Source organism: Rana temporaria, chromosome 10 (genome assembly GCF_905171775.1).
Source record: "Rana temporaria chromosome 10, aRanTem1.1, whole genome shotgun sequence".
NCBI lineage: Eukaryota > Metazoa > Chordata > Amphibia > Anura > Ranidae > Rana > Rana temporaria.
Window position 1 is genome coordinate 123,492,864 of NC_053498.1, and position 16,473 is coordinate 123,509,336.

The following is a 16,473-nucleotide window of genomic DNA, read 5'->3' on the forward strand; positions in this document are numbered from 1 at the left end:
TTACGGACTTGTAATGTATCCCTATGGGATTGCAGACGTTAGCGGATGATGCGTCCGCAACCATCCGCGTCCGCAAAGATCCGCTTTTGCAGACGGAAGAAAATACTTTTTTTCTTCCGTCCGGTGGAACGGATCGGATGAATACGGACACGCGGTCCGTATTCATCCGATTCCCCATAGGGGAGAGCGGAGGAGAGACAGGGCGGTCTCTGCACTGTGTGCGGGGACCGCCCTGTCCGCCGACAGCTTAGCGGGGATTAACGGAGGAATCCCCGCTGAGCCAAACGGGCTAACAGAGCGGATCAATACGGATCCGCTCCGTGTGAAAGAGCCCTAGAACAAAGACAGAGTACAAAATTTAGGCTGGGTTTGCACTATCTTCGCATGCGGCTCACAGCAGGGGTCCGGTGCGTCCCTGTTCACCATTTCAGGTCCGATTTCAGCACAGGGCTCCTGTGCAAAAGTGCATTGTTGCTGTTGAGTAGCCTCTAAGACCACAAATCGCCCATCATAAGATTCAGCGTTCCTACATCGCAAAGATCAAGGGTCGCTCTGGGACTCCTTGTCATGTGTGGTATCTGTGGGGTGCATCTTTATGAAGCTTTGTGAAAACCCCAAACACTTGGGTATACTGGCATACTAAAACATGTTTCCGAGATGTTCCCTCAGATGACAGAGCCCTCGTTACACGACGCGTGATTTCCTTCTAAATTTTCTACAAGTCCCTCTGCCTGTCTCAGTTGTTTTCTTACTGCTGTTTTTGTTTTCTGCTAGCTATTTAATTGTAATTAAACTCCTGCTGTCGATAAGGGAGCGTGCGTTGAAGGAAAACAATATCACTTTGCAAGCGCGCAGAGAGATAAAGCCAAATGGTGCATTCCTCATCCTGGCTCAATGTGATGCCACTGGCATATCTCCCCACAGTTCCTGCATGCCTCTTATTGCATTATCTGTGTGTGTGTTATTTAGGCTGGCTTCACACTGAAGCGTCAGCCGCGGTGACGGTATAGCCGCGCTATTTGTAGCGCGGCTATACCATCGTTTTTACCGCGATATTCGGGCGCTAGCGGTGAGGTTTTAACCCCCGCTAGCGGCCGAAAAAGGGTTAATACCGCCCGCGTTGCGGCGGTATTACAGCGGTATTACCGCGCTTTCCCATTGATTTCAATGGGAAGGCGCGGTATAGGAGCGGTGAACACACCGCTCCTATACCGCGGTAAAGAAGCGGCTAGCAGGACTTTTGGAGCGTCCTGCTAGCGCGCCGCTTCAGTGTGAAAGCCTTCGGGCTTTCACATTGAAGAGTACAGGGCATGATTTTTCATGCTGTATAGCAGCGCTATTTTTAGCGCTGTACCGCATGAAAAACGTCCCAATGTGAAAGGGGCCTTAGGGACAGGAGAATCAGTGTGCACTGGGAAATTAGGAGGAATAGGTGTCCAGGGCTGAAATTCAGAAGATGACTTTAATCTTTGTGGTGACAGAGACTGTACTGCCTTTAGGTCAGGTAGCGTAGCTCCACCACATTCACCTCACCATGTTAAAAGAAAGATATCATAGAAAAAAATATACAATAGTGTTTACATTGTGACATAACACTATCTGTGACAGATAGAATATGATGTGGCATTCAGATGATATTATTAATGAAGGTGTGTGGTCTAATTTGAAGAAAATTTCCAAACATTTTTAGCTTACTATTGGGGCAGTCGAGCCACAGCTCCCTGTGTCAATTCAGACACAGAGCCCCGGACCCACCCCCTTTCTCTCCTCATTGGCTCACTGACTTTGATTGACAACATTGGGAGCCAATGGCATTGTACTGCTGTCTCAGCCAATGAGGGGAGTCCCGGACAGCCAGGTCTATTGTGCAACATTGCTGGATCTAGATCAGGGGTGCCCAACCTTTTGAGGGCCGAGGGCCACTTAGGCGACTTAGTAACCAGTCACGGGCCACAATGAACTGAGTGGGCAGATGACAGGTACAGACACAGCCCAATCTACTCTATGGGCCTTCTGATCCAATCAGATGGAAGGGGACGGATCTACTTCTGTTTTTTTTTTTGCAGATCGGATTGGAGGTAGGCAGGTGTAAACGGACAAAAGTCTGTTTACAACTGCCGCTCCATAGAGGTAAATGGAGGGTCTGATTTGGGTCAGACCGATCGTGTGAAAGGGGCCCAAGGCTGCTTTTACAATGATGGTCTGCAGTCTACCTACACCATGGGTGCCAGCACAGTGCAACCTGTAATATGGGCTTGCCAACCAGCCATTCCAGAGAATGCGGTCACGGCCATAGAGGGCTCCGTGGGCCACATGTGACCCCCGAGCCACTGGTTGGGCACCCCTGATCTAGATGGACCTCGGGTAAGCATAGGGGGAGCTGCACACAGAAGGCTTTTATTCTTAATGCATAGAATGCATTAAGATAAAATAAATAAAAACATTCTGCCTTTACAACCACTTTAACGTGTTAAAGCTTTTGTGGGATTTTGGATTTAGACACGGGGCAATATAGCTGTAGCGCTTTCCAACAGGCGTTTTAGTGTGGGTTGCTGTGCTTCTCTGTGCAATGCAGACAGGGTGTTGGCCAGAACAGTCAGGCTGGGGGGAAAACAGCTAAATGATGCTGGATGTCCTCCAGCCAGGGAATGAGTTGGGCTCTATCTGACTTGCTGCAGCTTCCAATGTACATTTTAAGAGACTCACAGCTTCAATCCCACAATGCACTAGCATGTGCTCTGTGCCAGTTATGACACAAGCCATGCTATACTTGTCAAGAAAAAGAGGGGTCATATGCGTGGTCATACGGTTCACTAACTATTGGTGGGAAGTATTTTATAAAAACCACAGACAGAACCTGAATGATAATGAGGTTTTATTCCTACAGCCAAACCAGGTCAAGTGAGGCAATCTGTCAGAGACTGAAGAAAATGTATCAGAATAAGGAAGAAAGTTGTATAGGTTAAAACTGTAATATGAGTTCATCACCTAAAACTCACACCGCGCTGAAGTTATAATATAAAGTAATTTTGAACTAAAATGATAAAAAAAATAAAAATTCCCCCTGCAGGATTTAGTTTCGTAAAGGAACAGCATTGTCATCCTGTTAAAGGATGTGAAAAAAATGACAGCTATAATGGCAGGATCAACAGGTAATAAAACTAGTACAGGGAGTGCTCAGAAAACCAGAAAAACGTAAGCTTCTGTTTGAGGCCCGGTTCATACCGAATGTGATTCGTCAAATCCATTCTAAATTTGCATGTTATCCATAAAGTCATTGTTTACATATATGCGTTGCGATTCCTCTGGGAATGCAATGCGATAAAAAAATGGCCTTGTGCGAGTTTACTGCGTTGCGAATTTAGTCTGAAATCGCATTGATGGTTCACATATATACAAATTTCACCACACTACTCTCCAAAAAAAAACACACAGGAAGGTAACACCTTTTTTTTTTTTACATTATGATTTCATTGGCTAGAACATTAATCGCAGCTATGTCCAAATCCTGAAATGTGCAGTAAAATCGCACCTCACAAAGGACAAAAAACTGAACAAATTCACAGCGCAGCAGTGTGAACCGGGCCTTAATGATATGAACAGACTGCATCCTATATTACATTATTGATCACTTGAAAGTTTATCTCCTCAGTGTGGCCCCCGATGGTCCTCAGTATCTTATAATTTAACAGGTCTGAACAAGAGATAAAAAAGCACAGTTCCCATAATGCAATAGTACCTTCTCCTTTTCCGCTCCACTTAAAGTGTTTGTAAACCTTAAAGTATAACTAAAGGCAAAACGTTTTTTTAGTTTTGGATAGAGTGGAGAGGGATTAGAACCCTTGTCAGGTTTGTATTGCTCTCTGTGCCCCCATTAGGGAGATCCACTCTCTATTTGTTCTGTTTATCATAATCATTGAAAGTGAAAGTAAAAGAAAATTTTGGGGTGGAATCAGAACAGTAACAGAGGGGAAATCTTCCAATGGACCTGGAGGTCACCAAGAGATTCCTTTAATTTGCAGGGATTTCTTCTCACTTCCTGTTTTGGCTATGGGACAGGAAGTGAAGGCAAATCTCCCCAAAGTGCAGATGGGACTTCTTATGGCTTTCTTTTAACAATGTCTTTCTTCTTGCCACTCTTCCATAAAGGACAGATTTGTGGAGAGCACGACTAATAGTTGTCCTGTGGACAGATTCTCCCACCTGAGTTGTGGATCTCTGCAGCTCCTCCAGAGTTACCATGGGCCTCTTGGCTGCTTCTCTGATTAATGCTCTCCTTGCCCAGCCTGTCCGTTTAGGTAGACGGCCATGTCTTGGTAGGTTTGCAGTTGTGCCATACTCTTTTTCCATTTTTGGATGATGATGGATTGAACAGAGCTCTGTGAGATGTTCGAAGCTTGGGATATTTTTTTATAGCCTAACCCTGCTTTAAACTTCTCCACTACTTTATCCCTGACCTGTCTGTTGTGTTCCTTGGTCTTTCATGATGCTGTTTGTTCACTAAGGTTCTCTAACAAATCTCTGAGGGCTTCACAGAACAGAGATTAAATGACACACAGGTGGACTCTATTTACTAATTAGGTGACTTCTGAAGGCAATTGGTTCCACTAGATCAGGGGTGTCAAACTCAATTTCATCTTGGGCCACATTGGCATTATGATTGTCCTCAAAAGGGCCGGTTGTATCTAAAAGATTAGATGTCCAGCGCATCCCCTCCCCATATATTAGATGTCAAGAGCCACCCCACCATCAGAAGTTGAGTCCCCTACTCTCCCTTACATCACAGTGCACCCCCTTTCCTTATGTTGCTGCTGGGAAGAAGCTGGATGCATTGCTTGAAAGCAGAAAGTAAGGGTCTGGAGGAGGACCAGGGGAGAGCTGGAGCTCTCCTGCAGCTGCAGGAGAGGTGCGAGGGCCACATGAAATGGCCTGACGGGCCGGATTTGGCCTGCGGGCCTTGTGTTTGACACCTGTACACTAGATTTTAGTTAGGGGTATCAGAGTAAAGGGGGCTGAATACAAATGCACGCCACACTTTTCAGATATTTATTTGTGAAAATGTTGAAAACCAGTAAAAAAATTCTTTCCACTTCACAATTATGTGCCACTTTGTGTTGGTCTATCACATAAAATTACAATAAAATGCATTTGTGGAAAATGTCAGGGGTGTGAATACTTTTTCAAGGCACTGTATATACTATGTGTGTGTGTGTGTGCATGTGTGTATATATATATATATATATATATATATATATATCTATATATTAGTGTTTTGCCTGGAACAATCTAGCAGCCTACTTTTTAGGAACAGACTTCAGAAATGCTTTAAGCTTTTGTGTCAGTCAGCTCGATGAAGCAGATGATCAGAGCTCAGATATGTAGGAAACATGCAGAAATCTCATGCAGGCTGCACACTGCGATTGCTGCACATGACATTTTTGTGCTTTGCATCTTTCTTTAAAGTCTTCTTTATTGCGCAGCTTTGCACAAATTCTATTTTACTTTTCGAATATAAATATTAAGTAGTGTTTTATAATACCAGAATTCTTCATCCAGAACAAGGTTTATAAATGTCTTCCATAATTTGTAAAGCTGCTAGGGGCTGGGTGTACGTATTCTTTTATCTTCCTCTTGGAGGGTAAGAAGGGAAAAGTGTGGATGTGATGTGTGTTATCCGGTAGAAAACCACTTCTATCCTTCATGTTCAGCTCTAGCTATTGATCTGTCCTAGACCAGGAATATGATTCTGTCAGGAAGGGGATTGACGAGAGAAAGTGTTTTTAGCAGAACGTGACAGACAGCGAGGAACTGCGATTTTAGCGCCATAGTTTCACCCTCCAGCGAGATTAGAAAACTGGAAAAATATGTGACAAACACTGGAGGCTTCATGAGCACAAATCTAACACCACGCCAACTGTAATTGCCTGAGAGCGACCGCAGATCTGTCCAGATGGCGAACAGGCCGACACTCTGCATCCACACATCACGCAGGACCCTGCACTGATCAATAACCTTTACTATCACAGCAGCAACCTGTCATACCTGTAAGTAGAGAAGAAGTCGGTTTCCACACTGGCCATAACGACCAATCAGAGCTTTCACATTATTTTTAAGTGTAGAATAAAGCCGAACTCCAGGCAGATACAATAGACGCAAATTAATTCAGGGTATAGTAGACAGAAACTCTACCGCATGATTGTAGAATGATGAGCTGAATAACAGAACTCAGGCTTGTTGTGTCCCATAAACGCCAAAATAGCAAGAAGTGCCGGCAACTTGATTGCTTCTTCTAAATCTTTATTGAGCACTAAGCAGTGTGACATCTAAAGTGCTAACATGTTTCGCCCCGGAGCCTTCCTCATCACAAATTAATTCAGTTATGTATCTGTTAATACATCAGTAATTATACAGTAAAAACTTGGTTTGAGGGCGTTTTGCAAGACAAGCAAAATTTTGATATACAAGCGATGTCTTGATATACAAGTAGCATCATGTCACAACTGAGTATAAAAGAGAAGAGAGGCGCCTCTAAGTGTAGTAATATGGTTACATTTAATGAAAGGACAACATTTAGCAACTCACATGGTTGATGATTAAAACAGTCACATCTAAGTATGCAGGGATCCGGGGGAAAGCTGTCCACATAGACCGTCCTCCTCACTGCTTTACCCCGGATCCCTGCATACTTAGATGTGCCTCTTTTAATCATCAACCATGTGAGTTGCTAAATGTTGTACCTTCATTAAATGTAACCATATTGCTACACTTCTGCCTCGTACACATGATCGGAATTTCCAATGGAAAAAGTCTGACTGACTTTTTACAGCGTGAGCCTGGAATATAGGAGGGGGTCTCAGGCACAGGATATGTAGAATATTTCTTATCTGTCTGTTTTTAGGAAGTGGCATTAGTGTTGTATGTAGTTATGAAGTACATTTCCTTTCCAATCAGACTGACTGCACCTCCATCTTTACACAAAATAAAGCCTTTCTTTAATGGTGGAAGCTGATTACTATCATGCACTGCGGAGCACAGAAAAATGGTTTTCTGCCTATTTAATGGAATCATAAACACATCTCTAATATTAAAAAGCTAGCTAAATCTGCCTCACTGTAAGAAACAAAAGTACAAAATGTCTTATTTTTTCAGGGCATAGAACAGATTTACAGCACATTCAGCATATACAGACAATGATCTGCTTAGCAAAAAATAAAAGGCTGTAAAAGATCAGACACATGTTTAGCACCTTCAGATGACTTTCCTGCATGTACAAGCTTACCCTTAACTTTTACTCAATGCAGTGTAAGAATGGGTAATGCATCACCCAAATATTTCAGTCACAGGCAGTGGCGGGCCATCCTTTCGGCCGCCCCCCCAATCCATGTGCCCGGCCCCTTATCTACATGCAGGGTGCCAGACGCATGGACTCTCTAATGACGTCCTGTTTCTCCTCCCGGCCAATCAAGAAGTGTGTCCTCAGACCTGATTGTCCGGGAGTCCTCAGACCCGAATGGCCGGAGAAGCCACCGAAGCTGCGACCTGGACGGGGGGGGCCTGGCGGGCAACAGGCAATCGATCGAGCGATGGGGCGGGTGGGTTCAGCTGTTGTGCTGTCGGCACCACCAACCATTAATCTGTTGCAGATAAGAAGTAAAGTAGTCTTAAACCTCAGACATGAAAGATGAACAAAGCATCTCCCTCTATAGTATGTACTTGGAAAAGGCACACAGGGTACACACCGTTCTGAAGCAACCCGCACAATCACTGGATCTAAGTGATCTCGGTGCACAGCGTTAATGGATGAAGATAGCGGCACTCCAAAGTAGAAAAACACTTCTTTATTGAGCAAATTCATATAAAAAGACAAAAAAAACAAACAGTTCCAGGACAGCCAGTGAACATGTTTTACACGTCGGTGCTGATTCAGTAGGCTGAGGAGCACTCAGTAATCAATAAGCACTGACGTGTGAAACGCATTTACTGGAACTGTTTGTTTTTCGTCTTTTTATATGGATTTGCTCAATAAAGAAGTTTCTTTCTCTACTTTGGAGTGCTGCTCTCTTTATTCTTCATATTCATGTTGAGTACTTGTCTCAATCCACAACACTAATTGTCATTTCTGTCTGCTGCCTCATTCTTCTGCGATCAGCATGAGTCACTTCTAAAGAGTTTTCCTGACACCAGGAGAAAAATGGTGACAGGGAAGGAAGTTCCAACTGATTGACAGCCTCAGCTCTGTCCCTGCATGCTGTGTGGAGGAGGAGGGGGGGCGGTTTCCTTCCCTCCAATCAGCAATCAGATTCCTCTTCACTGAAGTAACTTCTATTCTCCACCCCCTGCTTTTCAGAGCTGAGAGATCCTCTGTAAATTCTGCACTTTGAGTGGATGTAGGGGAAAGATGGCTGTAGACAGGTACAGGTACAATTTATGTTAAAGGATTTGTTTTATCTCTGTATCACCTGAGGCCAGTCACTTCACTGGGTATATGTGGGTTTACAACCACTTTAACTGAAGAATCTTCAGAATTCAACACTTCTGGGATGCCTGGCGGAATATATGGTTCCATCTACCTACCCCTTTGTCACTACTAAACAAAGTAATGATGTAAGGGGTGGGTGGAATCTCGCACACATTGGTGAATAAGGTATCTGATACATGGATGCAGATGTTATTTTATTACAGCCACCATAACTCTGTAACAGAGCCAAGATCTGTGACATAGGTGGTGGGACAGGTAAGGTTTTAACCCTTTCCTTTACAAGCTGGGCTATCAAAATAACGGAATCACTTCATCTCTTCCATAGGTGTGCACAGCCTATTGCATTAGGGTGTGCACCCCGAATCAAAGTTCAAACACAAAAAAAATTATATATATAAATATATATATATTTTGCCCACATCTGGCACACCCCGTGCACATGCTTATGATCTTTTTATCAATTACCAAAAACAAAAAGTCACTCCCACCACCTGTTCCATGGCAGCTAAATTGTGAAAATTTTTCTTACCATTCACTGTCAGGGTGATCTCCCTCTCACCAGCGCCTACCCGAGGAACCACAGCACGGCACACATACTTCCCAGCATCCTCCTGGCGCACGTTTTTCAGAGTCAAGGAGTTTTCATTACTTAACACCTGTGATACAAAATAGTTACCTTTCAGATTTATTTTTCTAGAGTTCACATCTGCAGTAAATTACATTTGGTGACTTGAGAAATGTACTCTTTGCATTGTAATTGCTGTACTCTGTGCTGCTCTATTAAGTGACTCTGCGGAGTACAGTTCACATCTAAATTATTAGCATGACATAACCTGACTCCAACTTTGGGAAAAACATTATATTTGTGTAGATAAAAGCTGTTTAAATTCCTCACACAGTCCAACACATTTTTTGTATTTAGAAATACTGCAACCTGAACCTGAAAAACTGCAACCTTCATAGTATGTCAGTAGTAGGAGTGGGAATAGAAGAGCACCATTCCCAGTGACTTTAAAAGCTCACTTTTATTTTGCGATAGATGGAGGAAAGGTTAGAATCACCATCAAGTTGTTATTACTGGTTATGAGTTATCAGCAGAACAGTAACTGAAGATAATTTTTCCAGAAGGCAAATTATTAAATAAAACCCAACAAAAGATCTAAGCTCTGTCCAATCTATCAAAAAATATAGCTGAAGCAGAACAGAGACACACAATTATGCTGCGTACACACGATCGGACATTCCGACAACAAATGTTTGAGAGCTGGTTCTCAAATTTTCTGACAACAAAACTTCTTGTTGGAAAGTCCGACCGTGTGTACACAATTCAACGCACAAAAATCCTACACATGCTCACAATCAATTTGACGCATGCTCGTAATCATTGAACTTCATTTTTCTCGGCTTGTCGTAGTGTTGTACGTCACCGTGTTCTTGACATTCGCAATTTCCGACAACATTTGTGTGACTGTGTGTATGCAAGACAAATTTGAGCGAACATGTGTCGGAAAAAAATCCATGGTTTTGATGTCTGGAATGCCCGATCGGGTGTACGTGGTATTAGTCTGAGCTTCTGGTATAAAAGGCCAGTTGACCCATGCATTGGTAGCTCTCCTAGGCTTCTATAGAATGTTTTTTACATTATAAAACAGTTCATTAAATAGGGCTGAATGTTTTTTTTCCCATTCACTTAAGCAACATCTGTGGTCATTTATGCAGATAAACATCAATGCTATACAGTTTGTACATACCACTCCAGAGCCACGCTTCATCCAGACAATGGTCAGCGACGGATTACCCATCCAAGCACAGTGAAAGGTGGCTTCAGATCCAAGGTCCACAGTGACAGATTCTGGTTCTGATGTCATCTTAGGTCCAACTGGAGTAATCAGCAACAGTGAAACATTTTAAGATATTTTGGAACTGTGTGGTTGGTAGAATGTATCTATTTGTAATACATAACAAAATATCCAATGTGGCACAGAAACTACAAAGATGAATCTCCAGCACTGGTATGAAATTGACAGGAGCCTATTTATAAACCGGTGAAATTTACATTGTTTTGTTGTTAATTTGAGGGAATGGACAATGTGTCCTATTTGTCAAAGCAGTAAAGATGGAAATGGTCGGTTCTTGTTGCTGAGATGATCTGACTCCCTTGCCCCCTTCTCTCATGCTGCTGTAAGGAACCTACCTTTTTCCTGTTTATTTCGTTTGTCATCTGATGGTCCTTCATCATCTGGTCAACAGTGGGTTTGACATTTGTTGGATAAGGTTGCTGACAGTTACTCTTCATCCTAGTCTGGTATTGGTGGGCCCCTTATGCTTTCCTGTCCCCCAGATTGTTCATGTTATAGCTTTTGTACAAGCTCACTAAGTCCCCTTTCACACTGGGGCGTTTTTCAGGCGATTTAGCGGTAAAAAAAAAAGCCTGAAAGAAGCTGCATCTGCAATCCCAATGTGAAAGCCCAAGTGCTTTCACACTGAAGTGCCTGAAAAACACCACAGTGTGAAAAGGGTCTTAGCGTTAAAAAAAGCGCCTGAAAGAAGCTGCATCTGCAATCTCACTCACTTTACAAGTCTCTAAATCAATCTCAATGTGAAAGCCCGAGTGCTTTCACACGGAGGCGATGCGCTGGCAGGGCATCAAAAAGAGTCCTGCAAGCAGCTTTTTTGCAGCGCTTTAGGAGCGCTCCCATTGAGGGAGCTTTTTTTAAAGCCAAAGGACCTGAAAAATGCCCCAGTGTGAAAGGGGTCTAATAATGCCACATGAATTGTGTGCATGGACATGCCTGTCAACAGATGCTCATGCAAATATCAGCACACTCAGTGAACAGGCATTCATCTTTCAGTGGAGCACCAGACTACATTGTCTGATTGGCTGCTCTACGGGGCACTTTGGCTAAGGAGCAACTTTGGTTGTGTTTCTGATCTTATCTGACCTGGCTCAAGGGGAACTCCATTTGTCCTAACCTTTGCATTCAATGTGTTCCAGTTCTCCATTTTGGTGTAGACACTTGGCTAGTTGTGTACTTGGTTTTTCCCTGGCTTGATGCCAAATAATCAACCGGTCATTTTGTCATATGTTACTTGCAAACCCTCTGGCTGCCCTCAACCTTTCTTTGCTTGAACCACATAGGGAACAAGTATACAAACCTTCTCCAGTAGTGGTCATCAAACATGAACAAAGGCCAATACTTTTATCCCCTCTGGAGTATTTCAGTGAAAATCTCATTGCTCAACATAGGCAATAAGCAAAGTGTTTGCTTTGGGTATCCGATTTATTTTACTCCTGCTCTAGGGGGCCTAGTCAATAAAATTTGGCAAAAGAAAATAATTCTCATCTTGCCATACTTTGTCCAATCTCCTTGCAAAATCTGCATCTTCTAGAAAAGATCAGCAGAAAAAGTGGCAATGTTGAAGTGCAAAGAGAAGAAGAGAGTAGAACATCTGTTTTAACCTTTTATGATTAGGCCTTTTTGTGGTTGTACATTGTGTAAGGCATGTTTGCTTTATGGCACAGAAGCTTATCCTGGGAATTACAATAAGAATATGGGAACAGGGACAAAGATCAGAGGTCAGACTCTTACAATATACGTCTACTGTTCTGCTGACATTGGTGCTGCCCAGGGCATTGGTGACCTCACACGATACTGGCTCCGTGAAGAACGAGTAATCCACCACTGTCTCGAAGGTCTCTTCTGTCACCTCCTTCAGGAGTTGTCCACCTTTTGCCCACCTAAAATCCACAAAGAGAGACATTGCTTTACTGCTTAATACCATTAAAGGCCAATTCCCTGATCACAGGATATAGACAGAAGACCCCTGTAATACTTGAGCTGTCCCTGGTAGCTGATATTTCTTCCCCTTTCACCACCCCCCTATTGATCTGTATATTCACTCTTGGATGCTGACCTATATTTCAGGCAGAGTATCATCCATCAGCAACTATAACTATATAGACCTTATTCAGGAATGTCCGCTGGGCCTGCACGTGTCACAGTGCATGTTTCAGAATCTTTTTAAAACCATCACAAGAAGCAGGGCTAAACATGAAAGTTTAATAGGTAATTAAAATTCATTAACAATGTTTAATCAGCTTTATCTTCTTTTTAAATAATGTTTGCATTTTCATTATCTTCCTTTTCAGCCTTTTTCAAACACCATTTCATTGCTCATTGCACAAATCTAAATACGCTGATTAAAGCGAGCCGGTCCTTTATATAATGTTCTTATACTGCAAAAGGAAGCTTTTTTTTTTTTTTATGTAAATACGTTTGGCCTGCACATAATCTCACTAATGTGTGTGTTTGTTTTAGGCCGATTTCACACCTTTGCATTGTATTTATGTGCGGTACAACACATTTCATTGCAGGGTTACTGCAGCTTATAGCACTTTGTGCTGTGTATTGCGCTACCATTTAGAACAGCATACCAATGTACAACTGCAGTAGGTGTTCACATTTGCACTGCATTATAAAAGTTCTTTTCATCGATGGCCTTAACATTGGTGGCTTACGTTAACCACTTAAAGCGGGGGGTTCACCCTAAAAAAAAATTCTAACATTACATTAAGCTCCATTCCGACATTGACTGTACGCTGATCTTCTTTTTTTTTTTTTTGCCGTACATACCGATATATCTTTATTCCCCCCCCCCCCGGCTTCCGGGTAGTGAATCCCGCGGGGGTGGGCGTTCCCATGCACAGGCTAATTGATTGACGTATGACATAAGCTTCCCCCTGGCGCATACGGACGCGTCACAAGTTGCCGAAAGAAGCCGAACGTCGGTGCGCAGGCGCCGTATAGAGCCGTCTCGCAGTCCGGTTACTTTCGGCAACTCGTGACGCGGCCGTATGCGCCGGGGGGAAGCTTATGTTATACGTCAATCAATTAGCCTGTGCATAGGAACGCCCACTCCCGCGGGATTCACTACCCGGAAGCTGGGGGGGGAAATAAAGATATAACGGTATGTATGGCAAAAAATAATAAAAAGATCAGCGTACAGTCAATGTCGGAATGGAGCTTAATGTAATGTTAGAATTTTTTTAGGGTGAACCCCCGCTTTAAGCCCCGTAAGGATTTCCCCCCTTAATGACCAGGCCATTTTTTTTGCGATACGGCACTGCATTGTTTTAACTGACAATTGCACGGTTGTGTGACATTGTACCCAAACAAAATTTACGTCCTTTTTTTCCCACAAATAGAGCTTTCTTTTAGTGGTATTTGATCACCTCTGCGGTTTTTATTTTGAGCTATAAACAAAGAGCGACAATTTTGAATATTTTTTTTTCTAATACTTTTTGCTATAATACATATCCAAAAATAAATAAAACACATTTATTCATCAGTTTAGGTGGATAAATATTCTTCTACATATTTTGGGTAAAAAGATATCGCAATAGGTGTATGTTGATTGGTTTGCACAAAAGTTATCGCGTCTACAAACGATGGGATAGATTTAGGGACTTTTTTTTATTGTTTTTACTAGTAATGGCGGAGATCTGACCCCAAATTACACTTTTTGGGGACCAGTGACATTATTACATTGATCAGTGCTATAAAAATGCTCTGATCAATGTAAAAATTACACTGGCAGGGAAGGGCGATCACTAGGGGGCGATCAAGGGGTTAAGTGTGTTCCCACTGTAGGGGGGATGGGCTTACTGGGACATGATCGAGAACACTGTTCCTGATGACTGGGAACAGTAGATCTCTGACATGTCCCTGTCAGAACGGAGATGCGCCTTGTTTACAAAGGCAGATCCCCGTTCTGCCTCTGTACTAGGTGATGGCGGGTCGCTGGCGGACATAGAGTCCACCCGACCCGCAGCCATGCTCCCCATTACAGTGAATTGTTATTGAGTGAAAGTGCGTTCAATACAGTAATGCCTGAATGCTTACAAAATGTTGCCTGCATTCACTAAATGCACATAAAAGGCTAGTTCTGCTTGTCGTGCCATTCATTGTTAATGGCACCCCAAGCACAGTAAGATGCATGGGTGTGTGTGCAAAGTGTGTGTAGGGCCCATGTGACAGTGCTGGTGCCTGGGCACACATGCCAACAACCAGAACCCAACTGTAGCATGCTGCAGGAAAAAAATGAAAAGGTAACGAGTGACATTCAGGTGAGCAGACTACCGACCACTGTATATACAGCCCAATATAGAAGACATGCCACATCTAAAAGGTCCCTGTGTTGATTTTAGAAGTCAGATTCAAGGTTAGAATCATGACAGCAAAGACCCAACACCATCTCTTTTTCATTTTAGATATGATAAATCTACTCTATGAGCAGTAGCAGTCAGTCCAAGTTTTGTGTGTTTATCCCAAGAGATTGACTTATCACTGCTGTACTTTTTTTCTGCACAACTGAGCGGACTTCATAAATGTTTCTATGACTAAGAGAGATGTGTGATCAATGAATCCGAGTTTGAGAAGCGCTAATTGGCTTCATCTGAAGTTTAAGTGGCCAGAAAGTACATAACATTTTCATCATCAAAACATCAAATCACATGTTTCACCTTATGTTTGTTTACTTGTTTTAATACTCAAAAATATAAATAAACATTCATAGTGTATTACATAAAAAAAAAGTCTAAGTGTGAAATAGGCAGGTTTTGTACTGCAGAAGAGACATACTATGGGGTTGATTTTCTAAAGGAAAATAGACAATGCCATTTTGCAAAGTACAGTTGCACTTTGCTAGAGCAGTTGCTCTAGAGCTTGGTAAATGAGGTCAAACTTCACTTTCCAAAGAATACCCAATCATGTGCAAGGAAAATTTATAAAAACCGCATTTTTGGCTGCACATGATTGGATGATGGAAGTCAGCAGAGCTTCTGCTCTTTTACCGAGCTGATAGTAAATCAACCCCTATATCTCTTCTACAATAGGGCTCCTTTCACACTAGGCGGACTCTGTCGCTACAGAGGGAGATCTGTCCGCTGATCTCCGCTAAGCCGGTGGATGACAAGCCCCTCTCTGCTCACTGAGCGGGGAGGGACTTGTGCAGCGCCGCTGTCTCCTATGGAGCGATCTGATAAAAACAGACAGCATGTCCGTTTTCATTAGATCTTACCCGATCCGATATGGATGGATGGGGACGTATCGCCATACGTCTGATTTTGGCGGGTCGAATGTCAGCGGACATGTCTCCGCTGACATCCGACACTCTATAGGACTGTATGGAGCGCCCGTTCAGGTCCGCCGTCAAAACTGATAGGCGGACCTGAACAGTCTGATCGTGTGAAAGCGGCCTAAGAGTTTCTTACCTGCCTGTTCACAATCTTTTTTACATTGCACTGTGCATGCTGAAGAGAAGGGGTGGCATGCTTGACTGTTACAGTAAATTGTATATAAGCCCTGACAATTAAGCCAGCCTTACACAGATTGAAATTTAGTGGGTTCAGCAGGGACCGGACAAATTTTGATTTGTGTATGGGCTAGTGATCGCTCAACTTGTGTACAGCCAGCCTTTGGGTTTTTCACAAACAATCAGTGCTGCTGGCTATAGCCAGAAAAACAAATTACTATATTTTGCTGGTGGGAAAGCTCCCCGCTTGCAGAATACAATAGCACAGCAGGAGGATTCCCCCATGCATATCAAATGTGTGGATCGGAGGGGATTGGTGGTTAAATGAAAAAAAATATGGTATGAATCAGTTATGGCCGACTTTACTTAAAATATACCATGAAAATGTGTTTTGTTGTATTTGTTCAATACGTGCAAAAACCTTTGTCCATTGCTTACCTGTAAAGAAGAAAAAAAATTGCAATAACTAAACCCAAGAACAAAATGTAACATATTTCAGCTTACCAGTCCTTAGATGTGGTGGCTGAAATCGTTTTCTACAGTCTCTGACTATTTCATGATCCATCTCTGCAGAAATCTAACATTACATTACAGTGATTCTAATGGTTGCATTATTTTTATTTAAATAACATGTTATACTTACAGTACCTGCTCTGTGCGATGGTTTTGCACAGAACAGC

General features: G+C 42.8%; 1 protein-coding gene across 2 annotated transcripts in view; it reads right to left on the bottom strand.

Moving 5' to 3' along the window:
- KIRREL3 (kirre like nephrin family adhesion molecule 3) overlaps nt 1–16,473 on the bottom strand; it is a 1,042,107-nt gene that overhangs the window by 101,116 nt on the left and 924,518 nt on the right. For both annotated transcript variants that reach the window (XM_040326200.1, XM_040326201.1), the window contains exons 8-10: nt 12,070–12,218; nt 10,231–10,358; nt 9,009–9,135 (exon numbers count right to left, since the gene is read on the bottom strand). In XM_040326200.1, the coding sequence (XP_040182134.1) occupies nt 9,009–9,135; nt 10,231–10,358; nt 12,070–12,218 (404 nt within the window). The remainder of the gene's footprint in view (nt 1–9,008; nt 9,136–10,230; nt 10,359–12,069; nt 12,219–16,473) is intronic.